The sequence below is a fragment of the Camarhynchus parvulus genome, chromosome 8, assembly GCF_901933205.1.
Source record: "Camarhynchus parvulus chromosome 8, STF_HiC, whole genome shotgun sequence".
In the NCBI taxonomy this organism is placed as follows: Eukaryota; Metazoa; Chordata; class Aves; order Passeriformes; family Thraupidae; genus Camarhynchus; species Camarhynchus parvulus.
Genome location: NC_044578.1, coordinates 19275227 through 19299788, shown reverse-complemented (window position 1 = coordinate 19299788; position 24562 = coordinate 19275227). Strand labels below are relative to the sequence as shown.

The following is a 24562-nucleotide window of genomic DNA, read 5'->3' as shown; positions in this document are numbered from 1 at the left end:
AGGACCCCAGAGGACCTGCTGTCCATGTGCCTGCCTACCTGGATCTCCATATTCCAAACCAGAACAAGTTGAAAGCACATTGCTGGTAATTTATTCAAAAACAAAAAAAGATAGCATGACCTAAGGTTTTTTACATAATTAAGTTTCAAAGAAAATTTTAATTTTGCTTGGGAATTTTCCTGGGCTTTGCTTTTATTAGGTTGCTCTTGGATTTAGTGGTTTTTAATGTATTTATCAAAGGCCTATTTTCCCTCTTGGTAACACAGAGTTTGTGGGAGTACCTAAAGAGAAAAATATAAAATCAAGGATCCTAATTTGCAGTGTAAGATTTTAAAATTAATTTGAAAACAAGTTGAAGAGCAGTTAATGCTTAATAAAATGGACAACTGCTGTTTCTATTTATTTCATTTTTTGCTGAGAGAGGTGATTGGATTATTTTGCTTAGCTTTCTGACCTAAGAGACAATTTCTTTGCTGTACTCCTTGTGTCACTTTGCATAAATATTCCTAGTGAAGTCAATAGATCTCTTCAATGTGTAATAATGATCTAAAATAACTGCATTAGCAATGCTACCGATGTGATAAACATGAAATAGAATAAATGGCAGGCTGAATTTATAGAATGATAGAATAGTCTACTAAATAGTAAAAAACCAGCTTGTTGAGGCAGGCTACTTTATAATCTTTTGAGAAGCAGCCTGTCAAATCACACAGATAATTTATTTTAAGGAAATAAATGGAACAAATTTTGTTTAGGTACTGAAAGAATCGGTGGAAGATAGCAGTGCTGATTTTTTGTAAACTGCAATTGCAAAACTAAATAAGATGTTAAAAGAGAAATTACATTTGCAACTAGTTTATAAGGAAAATACTTGTTTTAAAATGCTTGATTACATGTTTTGAGGAGATTATAATTGTGATTAGTAATATTGATAGAATTTATAGACTTAGACCTCTGGAAAGCTTCTGACTTGTCAACATATAATATTTTCATTTTTTTAAAGAAAGGTATTGTATGGTAAAGTACGTGACAAAGAGATTTGAATCTGGGCGCCTTGTTTCAGAAATTACTATAAACAATGAGCTGTTGCTGAATTAAAGTTTTAGTAGAGTTTCTTAGTAATTGTGCTAGAAATACAGAAACGTGTGTAAAATGGATGGCATTAAAATTTTTCAGTCATGATTCTGCAGAGCAGCAGTAAACGGTGGTGGGGCCACAACTGAAGGCAATGTTACACACATACAAGCCAAAGAAATAACTGCAGGGCAAACATGATGAACTCAGTAGTACACTGCAATAACAGTCTGCATGCATGTGGTAACAGAAGAACCTTTCATCTGCAGCAGATTGTCCCCATCTGGGATACTAATCATGCTGAAAGACAGCATGGAAAGATTATTGTTCAGCTTGATTGGTTTCATGGTTTGATCTTCAATGTTTTCACACAAACTCTTGTGGTAGGAAGAAGGAAGAGGGAAAACTGGGCAAAAGGCTAGGCAGGATTGTGTCTTCAGAGTCTGGATTAAACCAGCAGAAGCTAAAAATATTTGTTGGGCACTAGCTTCAAAATATGTTGATTGTTAAAGAAGGATAAAAGTTTTTCCCTAAATAGTACAATGCACGTCTTAGTTTGTGAGTAAAGGGGTAAGAATTCAGATGCAATATTACCTCTGCATGCTGTCACTTGAAACATAGACTGCATCATCACATATGTGGCTCACTTGCCTTATGCAAAGATCCAGGACAAAAAGAAAATGTAGACAAATGGGGTGGGGGGAGAAGAAAGATCAGTAATTTCAATTAGGAAAACTTGTAGGAAAGAAAGAACAAATTACCAAAGTGATAAATCTCTAGATATCTTCAAGGCAAGGATAGAGACCTTTCTGAAATTTTGGGGAAATATTATTCATACTTTAGTTGACTCAGTTACAGAGTGACTGTAGGAAGTTTTGAAGTCTGCAAGTATGCAAGAGTTAGCCAAGGTGGTCTAATAGTCCCTTCTGGCATTATCTCTCTGAGCCTTTGAATTATTGCAGTCCAGAATAAGAAACTGATACTTGGCTTAAAGATAAATTATGTGATTTCAGAGCCTATTAATGTGTGTTTCCAGCGCTGATTACAAAACCCAAAGGAAGTGGCTGACTTTTCATCAGTAAAATAAAAAACTATGTTTGTGAAGTTGCATTTAGGAAGATGAATAGGATTTCTCTTTAAATTGTACACTTTTGTGGTCTTCTGGTAAGCTCACAGCCTAGTAAGGCATCCAGTCTGAAAAGCTGGATATTTCTAGACCACTAAAGAAGCATCTAGAGAGAAGGATTTAGGTAAAAAGATACTGGTTTAAGGGCACAAGTACTTTGTTTAGCTGAAAATAATCCTTATTGCTCTAGGCAATACTTCTTTCTCCAAAGGAACAAATAATAAAATATCCAGTGTTTTAGGTTTGGGGGCATTTCTTTCAATAGCAGTGCTGATTTAAATGAATCATTTTCTGAATTTGTTTCCACCATATGCCCTCTTTCCAGTTCAGCTGGTGGAATTGTCTATTGGAGTTTGTCTTGGGAAGGGTCTAAGACTTCATCTAGACTAAAAATAATTACCAACCATAAAATTGGAAAAATATGGAATACATTGTGGTGAATTTCCATTAAATGAGCTTGAGAGTACATGTCACATCACTGCAGCATCGGAAATAAAAAAATTTGCTTTTTAAAATGTTTGAGTTTTTCTCATGGCCTTATGACCTTCACAGTGCTCTCATATATAAATTTACTGGACACTGATTTGTAATCAAATTGTCTTTATCAATTATACCTTAAGTGTTGCATTGAGATTTCCTTTTTCTTGTTGCATTTTCTTTTTCTTTTGCGTCTCATTCAAACTACAGTCTGAGGGGTCCAACAGAGAAGATTTCAATGCCTACTTTTTACTTACAGGATCTCTTCATGCCTGCATCAAAGACCAAGTTTACCCCAAGCAAAGTTCAGGAAGAATCAAATATCTCATAGTTAGATTCACAAAATAGCAGGCTGTGAAGAAAGATATAGAACTAGTCAGCCTAGAAAAGGAGGACACATCTTAAATTGGACCCTTGTCTGCAGGCTTACCCAGCTGTGCAGACAAGGGTCCAATTTTTCTTCTCAGCAAGGCCAACTCCTGCATCCTCACTTTTCCCTTCATATAATGGGTGACCTGAGGATTTCAAGATATAAGCTTTGGACCTGATTGGGTCTTTATATTTCCATTTTAATTCAGTCAGTCCCTTTCTGGACTCAAGTGACTGTGTTGTGTGTCTAAACAAGATTTATGTAACTGGGCAACCTCTAACTACCTTTTGTGCTCAGGCTCTGCAGAATGTGTTGCACTTGGCTGCTGGCCAGGACTGTGGGCTCTGCGTGAGCAGTTCAGGTTGAGCTGTTGGGATAGATGCATGTCAGAGCCCTCCCTATACAGAATGCTTCTATTCCCCTAGGATTTGTTCATCAGACCTAAGTGTCATTCAGACTGAAAAAAGGGGAGCAGTAGGTTAATAGTAATATCTGTACACTTTACTCTGTTATTTATTGTCATTTATTTCCATCTCCAAGACATGTTTTAATTGAAGTGCACATCAGTCTTCCTTGTTCTTGCTTGTGAATAGCCAGGTCTAAATCTCTGTATCTTGTCAAGGTCAGAGTGATGAGCTCAGCAGTTGGCGCTACACAAAAAGGTGTTGTCTAGAAGTTCAGGAATCTTTGGCTTTTTTCACATTGAATGTATGATTTGGTTTTAAGGATCCCATATGGGTTTGCAATTATATTTTAAAACTATCAACACTGCTTTTCTTAAAGATACACACCTATGCATTTCCTATAAATACCTTGTGAACAATCTGGCCTCTATCCTGTCTTCAAACCCCTTTTTACTATAAATGGAAATGTATTAAATTCCTTTCCAGTTCAATCACATATGCTTTGCCAGCTCACAGAAATTAGAGAAGTGACAGACCTAGCCAGTCTTCATCATCCTTGATGTTGGGCAGTATATTTTCTGGAGTATCTTCAGGTCTTTTCAAAAGAATCAGCTATCAGGCTTTCAAATCTCCTCTTGAAAGATCATTCTGTAACCAGTGAATCACATGGTCTGACTTCTGCTGAAGAAATGCCTCCTCAAAGGAACTCAGCTTCATTTATTTTGGATCTATCCCAAACTAATGGATTATTTGGAGACATGAAATGTTTTCTTTTAATGAAATGAATTTGGTAAATTAAAAGTGCAAATGGCCCCCAAATATCTTGACTTGGAGGCTTCAAGCATCCTTTCAGAATGTGTTAGTTTAGTGTCCTTTGGGGTGTTTGACTGGTCAGAAAGACTAGTTTTCTGAAAAATGCAGAAAAGTGATTATTTTTATGTTTGATCTTATGTTTATTGTTATCTTTTGAACTGCAGTTAGCTAATTTAGCCGATATTAAAAACTGTGATCTTCCTAGCTCTCTTTTTCTTTACATAGATATATAAACTTTTTATATAAGGGAGTAACATAATAAAGAACCTTAAGATCATTATTCTCCTTTTGAAAGAGGATATCTTTGGAAACTGAAGATAATGTTCTTATCTCCTTTTATCTCCTTGCTTGTATCACTTTTATGAACCATATAAGGGCTCTATGGTAGAAGAGACCATCCTTTAAATCTTTTAACTTTCCTTCTGCCCTAAGATCAACATCTTCTACCACTTATTTATTTATATTATTGCAGCTGATTTTTAAAACTCTCATTTTGCTTGGCATCCTTTACTTCATTGCATTTTGGAGAGTGTTAGTAAGCCTAGAATATTTCAAAGTCATCTTTGACTTTTTGGCTTATACATGATTTACCATAATTTTTAGAAATTGAAAAAATTGAGATTATGACTGTTCTTTGGTTGAGGATTTAGATTATTAATTATTTTTATTTGGAAATGTAAAGCAAAAGTTTGCTAAAATCTACATCTGGAATGGGAGGTTAGGTTTTTGGAGTATGGATAGCAGAAGAATTGATTTCAAAAGTAAGGTTTCCTTCAGAATGTTTAAGTTATTTCCCAGTTCAAATAGGTTTTCCATGCTGCTGATTCTCTGCTTCTAAAATTCATCTGATGAAGAAAACAGTTCATCTCTTTAATTGGAATTGCATGATGATCTGGTAGTGTAATATAATCACTCTGGTAAAGAAAGCATGAGGTCATAATGGAAACATTTTGTCCCATCAAAAAGCAGCAGGTTTCATTCTTCCTTTCATTTGTAAGAAAATAGTCATATGCAATATTCATTACAAGAATGGCTGTTTAGTAACTATTGGTGGTCTTAATAGAGAAGAAAGAAAAGCAAGAGGAAGAAAATTGCATCACATCTGAAGTATGTGTTACCTGATGTCTCTTAGCTGAAATCCCTTGCCAAGTTGAACCTATTATTTATTTTGAAATTCTAGATACTTTCTCCTATATATTCAAGAGTCTACTCATTATCTTTCCTTGATTAGTAGTGCAACTTTGATAGATTTCTGTGAACTGCCCAACTTCTGAGAACTAACAGCAGGGCCTGGGTTTTGTGTATCCAAAATGTAAAGGAACTTTCCCCAAGGTTTGCTGAGGTCAAACTGAGGGGATCCTACAGAGACCTCTCTCTCTGGTGATCTGATAAAAGTGACCTTTCAGTTGTGTAGCTCCCAAAAAAGAAGGGGTATGTGCCACATATCCAGTCTTAACTGGATAATGTTAATGGCAGGGTAAGTTTGAATTGCCAGCCTCACAGCAGGTGACTAAAGCCACTAAATCTATCACTCATGTCTGTATATTTAGTCTTCGTTTACCTGACTAGTCCTTTACTAGTTCTGTTGTGTCCTATTAAAAACAGGGATCAGGTCGAGTTGGTAAAATCATTCTGTAAGTAAATCATATTTCTAAAGTGCATCTTTACATCAGCTAGAGGTGTAGACATGCATTCCTCCATCTGGACAGATTGTGCCTCAGGAAATACACCTGGAAGATTTTACATCTATATTTAACTCTTTGCAGCAGGACCCCTGGAGTTCAATACAAAACATATTGTCTGTTTATCAGCTGGTGTGAAATATAAGGGTTGTGGTTTTTCAGAAAAAAGTCTTGGGAAAGGAAGGGTTGCTAAGAATAAAGTTTATCTTGTAGAATGTTTAGGCTACTACATATTTTCACTTGTGCTCCTTGTATCCGTGGGACTACAAAGTACTGCAATTTCAAAACTACTTGAATATGATTTGGGGATAGTGGCCATGTGTCCTAGCTTGTAAGTTCAAGAATTTTTGTAGTACTCCTCTGATACTGTGGTCTTAAAGTGGAAGGTCTTCACCTGCTTGGCAGTAATCTGACTCCAGCACAGAAATTGTCATTCCCCACTTTTCACCCATCCCTATTATTTCTTTCTGCATGCCTGCATATCAGTGCAACCAAAATATACTCTTGTATTTGTGATCACATTTTGCATATATAAGGAAACTTTCATTTTCTTTAACAGAAATGAGTGAAGCACAATTATGCATGATGCAATAGATCTGTCCACATAGTTATGCTTTTTTGTGTGTTTTCTAGTTCTCATTCATAAATTTCTGAATTTTTGAACTAGGCTTCTTAGCATAAATATCAGCTTATTCACTACTTTCTTTTTTAATGCTAATAATATACTTGGCACAGATATTTTTTTTTCCTTTTTTTTCCACAGTCTACATTTCTGTTTAGTTTATGGCCTCTTATAAACTACTTGTAACCCACTGTTGCAATTTTATTAGTCATGTGGTTGGCACACCATTCAGCACAGCCATTCAGCTTACCTTGAGCAAAGCCGTACTACTGAGATTTGCAAAACAGTTCTAATACTGAGCAACACTGAGTTATATTTTAATTGTCAGTTGGTCAAAGAGGAATCTGTGTGTCTATAAGTTACTGAAACAAACTCCTAACACCATATCAAACTTAAATCTGACTAATGACATGGTCGTCCTCTCAGAAATGTTGCTCCACTTTCCTCCTAAGATATTGGACTCTGAGGAGTCACAGGAGTGGAGTAATAGAAGCCCATGTAAAAGGATTTTTAAGTGATTAAGGGCCTTTCAGCTTTAGCCTTATACTTGCTGAGGAAATCAACTTCTGTGCATTAAAATCATAAGTAAAAATTGTATCAAAAAACATTGCCAGAGGGAACAGTTAAGCCAGTGTTTTGGTCACGTGGTAGAATATAGTTTGGAATATGGAGATCTATTTTAATTTGTAACGTCTTCTAACATGTCCATTTCTTTTTGATAATGATGACTTCTATGAATCCTCAGACTGATTTGGAAGTGTAATGTACTAATTCTCTTTCTCATCGACATAATGAAACAAGCAGGTATTGTCTTCATTTTACAGACAATGATGCTGACTTGTAACAGGAGAGAGGGATTTCAGAAGGGACAAGTTTACATGAGGCACATTTGAATATTTCTTCTTAAAGGGAATGCAAACACTTGTCTCTCCTGGCCACAGCTCTGCCTTCTTTTGGCTTCCTGGGCACATAAAGGGTAACCACAGTCTGCTTTAATTTGTCAGACCTACCAGTTCTTGTAGCTTCAAGCATGGTAGGAGTGGGAAGATAGTTTAAAGTTGCCCTTTCTTCTCAGTTCTGATGAGTTGTACTTGCTGCAGGTAACATAGAGACCAGGATCTTGGCACAGCCAACTCCTGAGAGTACAGCTCAGGAGTTCCTGGCTCCCTAGATTGTGCTCACAACACTACACAAGCCAATTCTAAAGCTACTTTCTCTTGAAAAGTTTGTGTGCCAAATCTTCATTTGATAAAAATTAAAGAACCAGAGCTATGGAGCAATTTACAGAAGCTGAATCTGAAATGAAATTACAGCAGTGAGGCTTTGCTCAGGAAATTTGTACCATGGAGCTGTCCTGGTTTTCAAACTTGACATCAAACAAGAGGAAGATAACCATGTTTTCTTGTGAGTTGTGGCCTCTACTGTATCTGAAATTATTTATTCATGTCAGATATTGGCATCTCTGCTCTTCTGGTCACCTGAAAAAAATACAAGTAAAAGTGTTATTATTTGAAATTTAAAGATTAAATAAATATATGGTTTCACAAAGATCTGTTAGTGCTCCCAGTAGTCAGAATTATACTTGATTCTTCTTTGCAGTCCAATTAATGTGAGGTTTTTTCCTGGCATTACTATTTACTTTTTACTACTTCTGTACTGTGCCTTGAAAGAAATGAGAAGTTGTGAGGGTTTTTTTCCCTACATGAATAATTATATTGAATTGTTAATAGTGCCTTAATTTTGTTAAACTTTATTCCTAAGTAAAGGTGAAGATACTTTCCAGTATTGCTAATCTAGTTTGCTACCTCTAACATGGGAATGCCTGATATTTTTCCATTTGCAATGTAGTACACACCAGAAGATTTTGTCGAATATGACTATGAGTATGGGGATGCAGATTATAAAGAAACTGATTCTGTAACAGAGGGACTCCCACTGTTCGAAGAGACAGTAGCACAAACAGAGGTAACAGAATCTGATCTGTTTGTTGTGTGGTCTCCAGCTGTCCCCTACCACATGGTTTGTCAATTTGTGTCTTTGTATATGAGCTTAATGCTTTCCTCTCACTCATTTCTTTACTTTGTAGCTGTAACCTTTGCTTTCAGTTAGAGATGGAAGGTCTCACGGCTGACAGCATTCATCTTGCATTTGGTTACCCTTCTTTCATTCACACTTTCTCAATTTCCTTTTCATTTTATTTATGTTTTCCCATTCCATCTTTCATAACGTTTGCAGAAAAAGGAACCCATGGTCAAAAAGAAGAAGAGGACAGTGGCCGCTAGCTCAAAGGACAAACCTCAAAAGGCCACAACAAAAAAATCTGAAAAATATGCATCCAAGAAGAAGAAAAGTTATCAAGCAGCAACAAAAGACAAACTAGGGGTAAAGGTAGCCAAGAAATAATCAAGATCTTTCCCAGACTAAGACTGGAAGATCTTTGATAATAAGAAAAAATTTACCTAACCCCACTAGATGAATACATCTGGCTAATACCATAACCTGAATAACAGCAATATCTCTTGAATTTTCATACAAGATTTTTTTTAATAATGTATTTGTTTTTTCTTACTAGGCCAACGTTATTGAAGGATTTCAAGACTATAGCATAGCTGAAAATTACTATGGGCCCCAGACTGAAGCTCCTTCCAGAGCTACTGAAGCAAATGAGGTAATAAGGACTTTCAAGAAAATACTTGTCCCACCGGGTGCCATTCATTAAAAGAGTACAAATGCATTCCAAAATGATGGATTTCTATGTAAATGGTACAAACTCTACCAGCACTTAATGTGATTTTATACTTTCTCAGCTAATATCAGAAACTACTATTTTCTTGGGCAGAACTCCCATTAATTCTGTAGAAATCTGCTGTATCTTCAACCTGCAGAGTTCATGATTCTGGAAATAATTCAGTGATTCAGTGGTGTGGGAATGTGGTGTTGCTACTTTCAGTGTGGATGTGAATGGAGCTATGTCTAGCACAAACTAGGTTAGATATTAGACATAGTCCTCCTGATCTAATAGGAAGGAGAGTCTCTAATTTTTCCTGTAATTTTTAAGGTGCATAAAAGAGCTTAACACAAGACAAAGAATGGCTGCCACCATAGGAACTTGAGTCAGAAGCCATCATTTCCTTTTCATAGTTCTTCAGCTAACAAAACCAAGTTACTTGATTTTCACTTGTTCTATTCAAAAGAAACATGATTTGAACTGTCAAAAAAGATAAAATTATTATTTTGCCTTATGTTAGAAAGCACATTTCTAGAAAGCCACAACAACCGGTCTAAACATTATTTTGTTAAAATTACTGCACCTAAGCCGGTGTTGATTAATATGTTTGCATATTAATTAACACTAGTGTTAGAAAAATGATGGCAGATTTTAAGAAACATTGCTCTCATTTTTCTTTTCCTTTTCCTTTCAAAATTAAGATTGTTGCTTAAAAGATGTACAAAACGCCCCCTCACCTCTTTCCCCTGAATATCTGAAAAGAGAAAGAGTCCCCATTTGTTCTATGCTTTTCTTCTTATGTATCTTGGAAGGTGAAGGTGAATTAAGGTATGTTTTACTCATTTTGCTGTTAAGCATTCTTGTGTTCAGTCTCGTGTTTGCTTCTCACTGATTGATCAACAAATGTATCTAAATCATTCAGTTTCCTGGGCAATTCTAAGCTGACTGTACAATTGTAGAGCTGTTATGAGGTAGATTCAAAGTGCTAAATGCTTTCCTTGGTGAGAGCACTTCTTCATAAAGGTAAAATTTGGCTTAGAATTGGTTCTGATCTCTCTTTTTAACAGCTATAAGGTAGAAGTTATACTCCCGTAACTAATGGAATTAGGCAAGTATTAAATCAGAATATGGCCTTGGATTTTAACTGCAATAAATTTTAATGTTATTATTAGATCAAGATTTTTTAATTACACTGGATGTTGATTAGCTTCTGAATATTTTCAAGATCATACTACTTCATATTGTCTGATCATTTCATAGTAGAAATATCTGAACTTCAGTTTCTTTCAAAATTGTCCTTTATGCAAAATTATTGAAAGATCTTATTATAACAGAATAAAGCAATCCTCCTTTACTTCACAAATGGTTTTGTACATCTCAAATATAGCATTCTTTTAAACTTCTTTAGTGCTTTTAAGTTGTTTGCTTGGTTTGACAGCTTACATACTTTAAGATGAAAGCTTAGATTTCTGAAATCTTAAAATTAATCTGAATTGTACAGGTAGAACTTAGGCAAAAAATATGTAAATTACCATGACACACAACAAGTCATGCCTTTTACTGATAAATAAACTTCAACATCATTAACAAGAGAAAAGAAGTTTAGATCAGCATTGGTGTTCATAGACAGAAAATAATGTAAAAGGCTGGGCTTAAGTGATGCTTGCACCTCCTCCACATTGCTATTATGAAAGATCTGAACTTATTCACTGCTCATTGCATATGTTCATCCATGAATGCTTGTAAGAGTGAAACCAAGCAGCGAAATTCAGCTATATTTGGCACTAAAGTAACATTACGCAAGCAGTACACATAATACTGGATATATTGAATTCAGTGGTTTTGGAAATAAAAAACCAAAGTGTATGAAAACATTACTTCTTTGTACTACTTATACAAAGATCTTTTAATTACTCTGAAAGGCTGAGCTTCCATTCCTTCAGACTCTAATTAAAAGACAATATGCTGTAGTTCTACTGTTCTTTCTTCTTTTGACAAGTCATCATGGTGGATCAGCGTATGCTTACATTGCTTTACTAACAATAACCCACATATTCCTCCTATTCCCAAATCTTTGCTACTGATACGAATAGCAAAATCCTGTTGAAGAAGTATTTGCTGAAGAATACATAACTGGAGAGGATTATGATAAAAAAACTGAGGCAACTGAATATGGAAGCAGAGGAGTAGACCTCAGTGAATCTGATCTTCTGGTAGATGGAGATTTAGGAGAATATGATTTTTATGAATATAAAGAATATGAAGAGAAACCAACTGATTCCACTAATGAGGAGTTCGGTCCAGGTGTTCCTGCAGAGACCGATATCACAGAAACAAGCGTAAGTTGACTGGAGACATAATGCAGATTAATCAAATTTAGCAATTCTTTTATAATTACACATTCTCAGAACTGCACAGACCCTGATCCAGAGCTCCTTGTACATAATAGATATATTCTCATTTCTAATAGCCTTTGGATCAAGGCCATCCTCTTAGTAATCTTGGATGTTTTATTTTTATCATGTAAGATTTTTGTCTCATTTGGTAAAGGGAGTAAAGGAGGGTGGAAGATGGGAGGAAAGGGAAAGAGGAGATGGAATTAAAAAAATAAATTATTAAAGTAACAGTTTTAAAAACCTTTCTAAACTAGAGCTAAAGCTGGAAAGAACATAAATTCTAATGCAGGTACAAGTGCTGTAATTAATATTTTTATATAATTACCTTAAGAAATTGAAATGCATATAAGTGTCTAGAATCCTATGGGTTTTACGCTTTCCCAGAAGAAAATTCATGAGTGGGAAAGTTAAGGCCTGAAACCTTTTATGAAAATAAGCTTAGTCAATGGTGACAGGTTTATGGTCTTGCAGAAGTGATTTAACAGCTCAGTATATATAAAGACAGATAGGATGACATGGTGGATCCTGTGAATCATGGTCTTCATTCTGAGTTTTATAGCTGTCTTTCCCTCTGACTTAATCATAGGCTAAACAGCAAGGCTTTAACTTTCTTTTAGTTGCGCCAAGATGCTTGTTTATGAGTTTACCAGCTATGGATGCTGCAAAGAAAACTAATATGGCTAAGACTGGAAGAAAAAAAATCCCATTTGGATTTTTTAATTAGGAAGAATATAGTAGAAAAATAGAATTTTGTTTTCACTATTTCCACAGTCTTCTCTTTATTTTCTCCTCACAAAGTCAAAACTTCAGTTTGCAAAGGATCCAAGGAATAACAGCAAATGCTGTGAGGTTGCTTTTCTCTGCCAGCCTTGAAACCCATCCTTCTGTATTTCATTTACCGCTCCTTTCTATACCCTGTTGGGGTCATTGTATTTTTTAATGATCCTTATCTGTGCAATGTGATACAAGTGTACTCTTTTCCTTCTAGCCCAGATGGGGACACTGTGGCAGAATGACACAGAAAAGGTTAGATTATCTGTGAAGCAAAGAGCCCATAAGGCACCATTTGTTTCTGCATTAAGCGAGTGACTGTGCAGACTCTATCCCCTGGTGTAAATTTCAACTTAAAAAGCCTTGATACAAAGCTGAAGGAGTCAGGAATCTTGAATTAGAACACAGGCTCTGGTCTGTGCAAGCTTTATTACAGTGTCATCTGCTGAACCAGACATATGTCATTTTTCTTTGGCATATGGATGTGTTTAGCATAACTGAAGTTCTACCTATGATTAAAAAAAAAGACAAAATGGAAAGTACTCAGTAAATGGGAACTTCAAAAGGGGAAACATTTCCAAAGATGGAGACCCTGATGTCATTTTTTACAAGTAATTTGTTAATTGAATAAAATACGACTGCCTCTGCATCTTGCTACTTGATTTTTATACACTACCAATGGGTTTATGAACATCATTACTAGTGAGAGCTGTGCCTTTAGAAGTCAGTGCAAAATGCACAGTCTGTTAATCTCTGTTTTTCCATTCAAAAATATTTCATATTGAAATACTGTAACATTATCCTTACTATTTTTACTAATCCCCAGCTATTTTTTAGAGTAAACGTTGAATCGCTCTATTGAAATTTTTAAAAAGCACATTTTAAATTTTAAGCTGGTCAGAACTTAATTTCTAGTGGATATATTAGCAAGCAAGAGAGATACTTCTGAAGAAAAATACATTATCTCATGGTTAAAAAAAAACCAGTTCTTTTTCTTTGTTTGAAACTTGAATCTGTTTCTTCCATTAGTATGTGTTATCGACATATTGTTTTAGGTACTTCTGTTACCTTAATCCTGAACCCAAAACTTCCCACAGAGCTGGTCCTCAAAGAATTTGGCAGCTGATGCTAATTCAGGTAGTGCTGAGGCATCATGGGTTCTCCGTGAAATATTCTTTAGTGTCCACAGTGCCACTTATCTCCTTTCTCATTTATGCCATGAAATCACAGACCCTTCTCAGGTTGCTTTACATGTTGTAGGTGTCTCATGAATGAAATTAGGAGCTTGAAAGGTACAGTCCATATTGGACCAAGGGATCTTTCTTTCCTTCTTACTTTAGGCTGCTTAACTCATAAAGCCATGAAGAATCATTGTCAATTACCAAGAATATTTCCAGTCAAATAAGAAAAGAAACAATGTTGTGACTTGCACACAGAAGTTTTAGATTCTATTTTCAAAGTTATAATGTAAAGCATGGGGTAAACATGTGATGCACATCTCATTCAAAAACTACAAATTGACAATATCCAATAATGGAGAAAGCATACACATGGCTTTTGCATTTTCCGTTTCTCATGCATTAAGTATTTTTGATGTATGTGGTTTGTACCTGTGATGTACTTTTTATAGTACACACCAATTCCAGCTTTAGCTTTCAGTTACAGGTTGCTGCAATTCTTTATTGTACCAGGTCCTTAGACCTTCTACTTACTTTTGGTTTTGGGGTTATTTTTACTGGCCAGGTGACAGGACATGGGGCTTATGGAGAAAAAGGCCAAAAGGGAGAACCAGCTGTGATTGAACCTGTAAGTACAGATGGCAGGGAGTTTTTCAGTAGCACTGTATCAAAAATATTCACGGTTAATGCATCATCATGAAATGTTGTTGTTCATGATAGGATGACAACATCCACATTGTCCATGATCTCTGAAACAGTCCCTGTAATGTGGATGATATAAAGTGATTACTGTTCCAGCTACTCCTTTGCTCACATGAAGGACTAACCACATGTTCCTTAAAAATGGAGAATCTTGTACAGAGGAAAATAGATCATTGAGCTGATCTTCAGGCCATCTAGTAACTACATCTTGGACAGATCTACCCAGAAAACTTGCAGCTTAGGCACAGGTAACATGATCACTACAGGTTTCAGCAGGGGCAAGGAAGTCTTCCTCGCTTTTAATGCTATGCAACAGTCCGGATTCTCATGCTAGGAACTGTAGAGAGAGGATTCCTGGAAAAGTTTATCAAAACACTAAGAAATGTTAACTTTAGTAGTTCAGCTAAAAAGATTCTTTATGTTTTTCTACAAAATAATGAATGTAATATTGTGTTCCATCCACCCCTAGGGTATGCTCATTGAAGGACCACCAGGACCAAGAGGACCTGCTGTAAGTAGATTTATCACATTTTCCTTTATTGCTTGATTTATTCACTGTGCTTTTCTGTTCACAGGTTGACACAATATTGGTCTTATTATAGTTCCCAAATGTGTATTAAATTTAGGACTTTTAGAAGGGAATAGAAAAGGGTCATCTCTAGCATTTTCAGTGACAGCAAGCTACAAGCTGATGGCACATGAAAAATCTAAGTTTTGAATGTTGACAATAAATCTTTGTAAGAAAAAACAATACGCTGCCTTATAAATTATTTTATCCAAATATGTGTTCATCCTAACTTAGAGAAAAAATAGTTCAAAAGCCTTCAAGTTTTCAGCATAATTATGTCTTTCATTTTCTATAGGGTCTTACAGGTCCCCCAGGTTTACAAGGTCCTGTTGGTCCTCCAGGTGACCCTGGTGAAAGGGTAAGTCAACAAACAGATTATCCCATGCATTCACGGGATATCTTGCACTAATATCTTGCAGTAATTGCTACACAAGGTTCTGTTATATCCTGAGCTGAAATAGATCCACATAGGTTAGAAACTTCAGTGGAACTGAGGCTGATTCATTCAGCTAAGTAAAAGTCAACTGAGAATCTGGACAAACATTTTCTTAGTGGTAGAAATACGTGCTGTAAATACTAGAAGATGTTTAAGTTCTGGTTTGTTAGTATTCTTCTGGTTTAATGTGTTTAGAAATATACTAAAGTAATAGATACAAACATGTCATATGAATTTGAATTAATTTTTAAAAAATCAATATGGCTTCAGCTACAATATGTACAAATATACAGAATCAAAACACATGGGAATATTGAAAGTGATGGATAATATTTAGATGATCTTGGAAGAATTTATTGGCCACATTAAATAATATGAGGCTTGAGAAACCTATCCAGTCATGAAACTAGTTAAAATTTAAGCTATTACTTTAATCTTCATTTTCTTGCAAACTTTTTCTTACTGCCCCCACTAACATGATTTTAAAACAGCCTAAACATATTTATTTGAGGAAAATACGGTACTAAAAGGCTTTGCTGTGTTTTATGAGAGATAGTTTACTTGTGAATCCAGCACATTCATGCTGTATTTATATACAAAAGATGTTAAGAAGATGCTATAATTTCACTGTATAATGAGATAATATTAAAATCCCAACAATGTTTTACCTTGCTAGTAAGTCAGCATGAACACTTCTTTCATATTTCTGTCCTGTAGATTAAATAAATATTCCAGAATTTGAACTTGTAAAATGGGTATTTTAACACCTAGTAAGGAATAACTACCAACAGTACTAAGTTTTTTAACTGGATGGTCACTGAATTCATCATGAGGAAATTCTTGACTAAGCACGTCATGTGCCTGTCACGGACCAGACACGACACAAATATATAATTGCAGCAATTAGGCTGGGAGGAGAATGGATTGAGAGCAGCCCTGCAGAGAAGGACTTGGGGGTGTTGGTGGACAAGAAGCTTGACATGACCCAGTAACACACACTTGCAGCCAACCGTATCCTGGCTGCATGAAAGAAGCGTGAGCAGCAAGTCAAGTGAGGTGGTTCAGCCCCTCTGCCACTCTTGTGTGCCTCTTCTATGAAGACAGGCTGAGCTGTGGGGGGAGGCTGCAAGGGAGGTGCAGAGAGACTTTTACAACGGCCCACAGTGATAGGACAAAGGGGAAGGTTTTTAAATGGAAAGAGCAGGTTTCGATTAGATATTGGGAAGAAATTCCTTATGCTGACAGTGGTGAGGCTCTGTAAAATGTTGCCCACGTGACTGCACCATCCCTGGAAGTGTTCAAGGCAAGGCTGGATGGGGCTTTGAGCTACCTGGTCTAGTGAAAGGTGTCCCTGCCCATGGCAGGGAGGTTGAAACTAGATGTTTAAGGTCTTTTCTGGGCCATTCTATGAGTATAAATTTATGTAAGTGACTCAAAAGGTTTCTCATACATTACTATCTTTTTTTTCTCACTTTTTTTTCTCTCATGTCTTTTTTCTTTTAGGGTCCACCTGGTCGCCCTGGTCTTCCTGGTGCTGATGGTTTAGCAGGTCCTCCAGGTACCATGTTAATGCTGCCGGTAAGTTGTGGTTACAGGATAAGCAGCCTAGAAAAACTGGAAGTATCTTTCAAGAAATGTATAGGTATTTCATTTTTTCATCTAATTTTGTCTGTGGAATGAGAGAATGATACAGAATTTCTTTTATGGCGTAAGCATTTGAAATTCATATATATGGTACCATTTTTTTCCTCACAAAAAACATATGCTTTATCTCCTGCATGGCTGACAGATTGGAACCTACACGAGTGAATTACGGACACTGAAAACCACCTTATATTTTTAGCAGTAACTTATATTTTGCCACTATAGTTCTGAAACAACGAGTCTGCTGTTGTACAGAGGACCTGTACTCCCAACAGGCGTGTGTGCTTTCAAGTCCCATTGACATGTAGATTTTTAAGTATTCCATGCTTCAAATCAGACTTCAGTGTCCTCTTTGAAGAGTCAGTGCATCCTTTGAATAGAAATATATGCACATAGCCAACTCTACTCCCACTGGAGTCAAAGCAAAACACCATCTGTTTTAGCAGGTGGAGGAACAAGCCCAAAGCTGTTAAAGTATCTTGCAGCACTGGGGTACAAAAATCACTGTGTGCTTGGAATTAATTATTCCTAAATGTGTCTATGAGTGAAAAAGATTTGTGTAAACTCTGGGCATAGGCAAACTGGACAAAATGTTGTGGGCAGTGCAAGATTCATGGCCCTGATACTCAGGGTATGCCATACCTGAGCTTCTTGCTGCAGCCTAGCATTTCTGCAACATTGCAAAGCTTCTGCCAGCAGTTTCATTAGCAATAACAGTGCAGGAGCAAAGGAATGAGCGCTTAAAATTTTATTCTGTAATTTATTTTGAAATTTTCAGAAATTACACAAAACTGTTTTATTTTAGATACCAAACATTTTTCACATTTGCATCTGCCTTAAATTAAATTACATTTTTAATGTGAGTAGCTACCAATGTATAGAGAATAAATTAATTTTGGTACATATTTTTATAGACATTTTGCAGGAAAGGAAAAGTCTATTTCGGTCTATTTTATAAATAAACAAGCAAGCAAACAAATGGAAACCAAAATCCTATTAAAACAGGAAAATATTTGCTCATAAGGCATTAAATTTAGACTTCAGTTACTATCACCAATGACTTCATACTCATATTGGATGCAGTGGCCTCCATGCAGCCACCTTCTGAAGTTAGTAGAATGAACTAAAGACTGTGACCTTGTGACTTTGAAGCAGTTTGCACCGTTGCAACAAGTAACAAGTGTGATTTAGATTTGATGAATTCTAAATCCTTTTCTTGTTTTGGTTCTTGCAGTTCCGCTTTGGTGGAGATGGTGAGAAGGGCCCAACAATCTCAGCTCAGGAAGCCCAAGCACAAGCTATTCTTCAGCAAGCTAGGGTGAGCACAAGGAGCCAAAACCTAATTTGTTTTATATCCTGCAAGATGTGAAGTCAAAGATGGGGGGTATTTGCTAACACATTCTAAAACTCTGTTAGTATAGAATATGTATGCTGGCTGGCAGCTTTTTCTTGACACCTGGTGTTCTGTTTGTTTGTCTTCTCAGATTGCTATGAGAGGTCCACCTGGTCCTATGGGACTCACTGGAAGACCAGGTCCTGTGGTAAGTAGACAAAACAGGGGCACAGATTAAAGAACATGATGATGTAGCCATGGATCTCACTCTGGCCCTGCCTACCCCTCTCTACTTGTACTTGTTTTGTACTTATTTGGAATTAATATTATATAATTAAAGCTGTAGCTTGTATTCTTATTCGAGGTCTGCAATTCAACCTAAATATTAAATGAGTTTTTATTGTAGGTTTTATGGTGTTCAGACAGAGCACACTGCTGGACTAGTGAATAGTTTTACATAAATATCCCTCTACATTCAATCATCTCTGTAACGCCATTAGTACAATTTGTTGCAGTAAATATGAAACTCTACAGAAAGAGATACTAAAGCAAGAGTTTGCAGAATCACCTTTACTCAATATTTAAGCTAAATCTGAAAAGTTTGTAAGAGGCATTCCTATAAACAATTAAGAGCCACAGGTTTCTAAAAGAATTGCACTTTTTTATTTCAGTCCTGAATTTGACCCAACTGCTAACACCAAATTATCTGGAAATGGCCCCGTGGATTTTAAAATATTTCAGTATTTGTACGGAGTGTGTGCACTTGTACTTTTAAGCAGATCTGTACAAGAATAATTCTTTTCTACAGTAATTCTTCCAAAATAAATAGTAGCTACCAAGCAGAGAATCTGGCTCACAGATTCCTCATTCATACAATTAGGCATGCCATACTTAAAAAGAGTAAAATATATTTGGTCTATATAACAAATTCATACATTATTTCCAGCAATGCATTTAGTTCAAGAGACCTGTAGGATAACATTCAGTCTGTACAGACAAAACTCTGGAGCTGCTCTAAGCAAGGAGGACTTTGCAAAGGCTGGTATGATACTGACAATGGTTTGGATACCTTTAGCAGAGGTATAACTTGCCTTCATACTCATGCTCTTGTGTTTTAAAAGCCTTCATGAATTCCTATATGCAAAGTTCATCAAATTAATAATATTAATAGTTGTTTTGCTTCTAAACCACCAGGAGGCTCTAGAAATCCAACTCTTTGATCTAGAAATTTTTTTCCTGCAGCTTCAAAAGCAAGTTTCTTGGTCTGTAAATTGGTTTTCCACCCAGTTTCTATGTGTCCATGTCAGGATTTTTTGGTTTATTTTCTGTTTATTGTCTGTTTTTGTGAGATATCTAACTTACTTTCACTAGTTCTGTCCCATGTACAGTTTGAGTGAATGTCTGGTCTTGGCCTGTTTATGCTTAAAACTTACTCTTAAAATCTATATCTTAAATTCATAATAATAAAGAGATGTAGTTATATAGATTCTCCACTTCTTCAGGGCCAGGTGCACAAAGGACTTGATTAAAACATCACTGAAGTTCATTACAAGATTAGACAGGGTATTTTTCATTGACTACAGTGATCTTTGGATTGAACTCTGAGACTGTTTTTTTCTGTACAACATAGAAATAAAGGTAAAAAAGAGGTGGCTTTCAGCTCTGTCTTATTCCCTACAGTGGATGCACTGCTGATTGCCCTACTTCTGTTCTTACTGTGCTCGTACTTAGCTCCTAAATACTAATATAAAACAAAGGGTTACATTTTGCATTCAAATCCATGAGAATTTTCTCTGGTAAGAAAAATATTTCTGCCCAGTGTTTAGGCAATGATAAATCAAGGTAGATAAATCTGTAGATACAAATGGTGAATTCACACCTCCTGATGAATAGAGGATTATTTGTTATTTCTCTCTGCAATTCATGTAAGGAAATAGAAAGTAACTTATTAATTTAAAGAGGCTTTTGTATACTTAATTAATCTATGGGTTTTTTTTAATCAAGGGTGGACCTGGAGCAGCAGGTGCTAAAGGTGAAAGTGGTGAACCAGGGCCCCAGGTACAATAATATTCCATTATGTTTGAGCATGTTTTATGTTTAAGAAAATTTATTCATATCAATTAGAAGAAATCAATCAGTGATTATGCTTCCTGCATGCAACTGAAGAAAAATATCCTTTATGATACTATAATTTCAATAGCTTGATCAATAATAAAATTGTAGTTAAAATCAATAGCTTGATTGTTCATTCTGAAATATGAAAGTAACAATCTTTGTATAACAAAGAGCAATTATCACATGTAGAGTGTCATCAGTCAAAAAGCTGTTTTAATATTGTCACTTCAGGCTCCTCTCAGTTCAATAATGATATGTTAGTCTGCAACTGGACGAACTTGGTCTCTGAACTTATCAGATCTCATAAGGTGAGGGAGGTTGAATTTGGTTGGTAATTAAACAGGATATTTTCACTATAGATGTGACAGCAAGAAAAAATCTTTACAAATCAATGCATGTTTTGCTTCTCAGCCTACTATAATATAAACTTCTCCACAGTGATGTCAAAGAGCGCTGAAGCACATGGAATTCTTTCAGTTTAAACCTAAAATCAGTAAGGAGATTGTGAAAGAAGTCATGAAATAAGTATCCCAAACAACGATTTTGCCAGATTTCAAGTAGTATCATAGATTTTATGCATTACTATGTGCCTGTCTTGAAACTCCACATGGACACTTGGAGTAGAAACATAAAATGATAAAAAAAGGAAAAAAAATTCTGAACAGTTGTACAGTCTTTCAGTTTGCTTACTTATATTTTTAATGTTTTTTTTTTCTTTTCCTACACAATATTTGTGAATGACTTGACCTCACCATTGCTTTTTTTCACCTGAAAATGCATTTGGATGGGTGGTGAGAAAATTTCCACAGTTACACCCATACAGTCATCAGTGAAAGTTACATGTGTTTGGAAAGTGAAATGTTTTTTCAGTCTGGGGTAATTTGGTCCCTCTGTATTAAACCCACGTTGTGTAAAGCTAAGACAGCATGTGAGTTCTTTACTAGCACAACTCATGTTTGTGTAAATATCTGAAATAAGCACTCTATAGTTTTCACTAAATAATTATAATGTAATTATAATTATAATAAAATAATTTGGGCATGAGAGGAAGAAGGTTTTTCAAACTACAGGACTGAGATCTTTAAAGTAATGAAAAGACTGTTACAAACTTACATGGTAACTTACGTCATGTATAGTGCCATCTCATGAAAATTGGTGTTAAAATTCATAATTCTAAGGCCAGTTTGGATGCCCATGTACTTTTAAAACTAATGGGAATCTGGGAACCAGAATCCATCTCCTAGGGAAAAAAATGCAGCTTTGTGTAGAAAAAAATCTTACCTTGTTCTTGATGTGAGGCTTTTTACTAGCTTTTGGCGGACATTAATGGAATGCTAAATATTACCCTCTTTAAACCCAGGGTCCTCGTGGTGTCCAAGGTGCCCCCGGTCCAAGTGGAAAAGCTGGCAAAAGGGTAGGTAGCATATAGATCAGTTCTGGGTAAATAGTTTTTGTTTAAATGTATTTAAATATTAATTTATTCCATTGCCTTTTCAAATGTTTGCCCCTTTGGGTTTTTCAGGGACGTCCTGGAGCTGATGGTGCCAGAGGAATGCCAGGAGAACCTGGTGCAAAAGTAAATAATAATGAGACCTGTGGCTTTAGTTCAGTCTTGGAACAGGCTAGACAGATTTTATGTAGGTACCACAGTTTCATCCAGGCCAACCCAAAATTCTCCTCTCAAGTGAAAATACTGAGGTTTCAGATAGCTGGGTCAGATGCAAGAGCTGAGAATGAATCATCCATTTAAAATATGGTAATTAATGGTAATTCCTAGTAGTCTGACTTTGGATTCTTGGGGCATGATTTCTCTCTCTCTGAGTTAGTTTCTAGTTACACAGTATCAGTTATAGTAAAGTCAGGTTTGCAGCTGCAAAGTGCAGCTAGAATCAAGCGTATCCTTTCAATGTGAAAATTCTTTTTATAAATAGCATAACTACAGCACAGCGAAAAAGCTGTGGCATCTTCTCTTGCTACAATTTGTTGGAGCAAATTTTGTGAGTTTGATCTATATGCTCAGCCCCATGTGCTTCATTCAGTAGCAAAAGTGTACATACAACCCAAGGGTAGAAACTAACTTTTAGGGGGAAGGTACTATTTATTCAGACAATTTAACAATCATTTACTAAAGCTGTGATTTCTTTCCAAGGGTGACAGAGGATTTGATGGTCTTCCTGGCCTCCCTGGTGACAAAGGTAACCGGGTAAGAAAAATATGTACATTTATACAGCACCAAACTAATTGAGTCCCAGAAATAATTCATTATTCATTAAGAACAGCACTAAGGACTGAGCGAAAAGTTAAAACAGAATGTCAGCTTTGCACTTACAAATAATAGCTGTACTATCAGGCAATGTATTTCTTGTGAAACTTCTGAGTAACATCAATCAATAGACAAAAAATTTATAAATTTATAGTTTAAATATATTTGCAGAATTTAGATCACATCTTCGGCTAGGTTTTGCTCTAATTTTTCTTAGTTCAGGAATTTGCCTGTTGGACTTCAAGTCATTGCTCTAAAGAGTAATAGGGAAAGGAAATTAGCATGAAGTTTCTGTATCAGGAGCATGCCAAATTTTAAGTTGCTTAGAAGCTTGCTCAAAAAAAATGGATATGAATATTTCAATTACAAACTGAATTGTTTAGTGGGGCTTATTCCAACAATTGCAGCTTAAGAAAGGTCACAGTCAAGTCAGATAAATTAGGAAGATTTTTAGTAATATTTAAAACAACTAAAGTACTTGTTGCTTTTGGAACAAGTCTATGGAACAAATCTTTGGAATGAGACTTCATCTTTTCTTACAAAGTGCAGATATAATCACAGCCAGGGTTTTCTGCTTCAGATTATACTCCTAATGTAGGTGCTAGCACCCTGCTGAGTGTCCCTCCTTTACTGTTGTCCTGGTAAGCGCAGCGCACCATGAAAGAAAAAGTGAATGGGAATGCCAGCAAAGACATTTTCAAATGTGCTAAAGCTCAGTGACCAAGGAATTATTACCTCACCCTCACCCTTCAGTGGGTAAGCACAGTTGTACTTCCTAGAAAAGCTCAGCAGTGTTGACTACCAAACCCTAATGTAGTTCTTCTTAATAGTACCTAAGGATACCCTTTTGAGTTCTGTTTGCAATGGATAAAGAACATCTGCTGTCTTGAAGAATTTTTTTACTCCTCTTTCATCATCCCTGTTTAGGTAAGGAGTGTAAAACAGTCAGTGCATCCCATAATGGAAGCCCAGCATGCTCAGCAGGCCAACAGCAGAGGGGGCTCAGCATTAAGCACTTGCTGCCTGCACTTGGAGAGATGAACAGAAATTTGGCCTGTGACTTTGTGTCTTTGGCTTGCAATAATAAACACAGCAAGACAGTTGAATACTTCTGTTGAAATTATATTTCAGCTGTAAAAGAATCAACATTGAAAAACCTAACTTTAGAGTAGTTTCAGGACTGATTTTAGAATTAGTCATATTGGACATACAAGTTGCAAACTGAATGTCTCTCTCAAGCACAAATTTTCAGACAGGAGTTACTGAATGAGATTCTTAGACTTCTAGTGTAGAGCAGATTACATCACATGAAGTCATATTTCTCTTAACCTCATTATCTGTGACTTTGAACTTTTCGTATTTAGATTTACTAGATGTGCAACTCTTCTTCAGTATAAAAGCAAGACACTTTATACTTTTAAAATAGCTCCAAAGAAAAAGAAATTCAGGCTTTAAGAGAACACTTGAAGGAAAGAAAAAGAGCTGAAAAACTGAATACTGATGATGATAGGAAGTTTTGTTCTTACTGAATGACAACACCAGGACACTGAATGCACACTCCTAATCTATATCTATATCCTAATTAAGTACCACATGACTGCAAGAAGAGAAAGGTAACCCTTAAGGGGATGAACTATTTCAGTATTTGAAAGCCTAAGTCAGTCTTCACCTGGATATTAATTGGAAGCCAGAAAAGAACATGCCTCTCGTGTCATCTTTCAGAAGCGTCATCTAACATACAGAAAAACACATTCTCTACTGGCAGATAGCATAGGATACTTGCAGCACCTAGCAAAATAAATGAATTGCTGTATGAATTCAAGAATTCATCTTGAAGGTGTTAGAGAGCTGTTCATAAAA

General features: G+C 36.0%; 1 protein-coding gene across 6 annotated transcripts in view; it reads left to right on the top strand.

The window, feature by feature from the left end:
* Positions 1 to 24562, top strand: part of COL11A1 (collagen type XI alpha 1 chain) — a 124266-nt gene that overhangs the window by 33579 nt on the left and 66125 nt on the right. Inside the window, exons 6-19 of one of the 6 annotated variants that reach the window (XM_030953150.1) lie at positions 8417 to 8533; positions 8804 to 8956; positions 9141 to 9236; positions 11390 to 11635; positions 14207 to 14269; positions 14813 to 14854; positions 15207 to 15269; positions 16851 to 16925; positions 18226 to 18309; positions 18476 to 18532; positions 20329 to 20382; positions 21800 to 21853; positions 21962 to 22015; positions 22589 to 22642. In XM_030953150.1, the coding sequence (XP_030809010.1) occupies positions 8417 to 8533; positions 8804 to 8956; positions 9141 to 9236; positions 11390 to 11635; positions 14207 to 14269; positions 14813 to 14854; positions 15207 to 15269; positions 16851 to 16925; positions 18226 to 18309; positions 18476 to 18532; positions 20329 to 20382; positions 21800 to 21853; positions 21962 to 22015; positions 22589 to 22642 (1212 nt within the window). The remainder of the gene's footprint in view (positions 1 to 8416; positions 8534 to 8803; positions 8957 to 9140; positions 9237 to 11389; positions 11636 to 14206; positions 14270 to 14812; positions 14855 to 15206; positions 15270 to 16850; positions 16926 to 18225; positions 18310 to 18475; positions 18533 to 20328; positions 20383 to 21799; positions 21854 to 21961; positions 22016 to 22588; positions 22643 to 24562) is intronic. The other 5 variants (XM_030953151.1, XM_030953156.1, XM_030953154.1 and 2 more) reach the window with 5 other exon arrangements.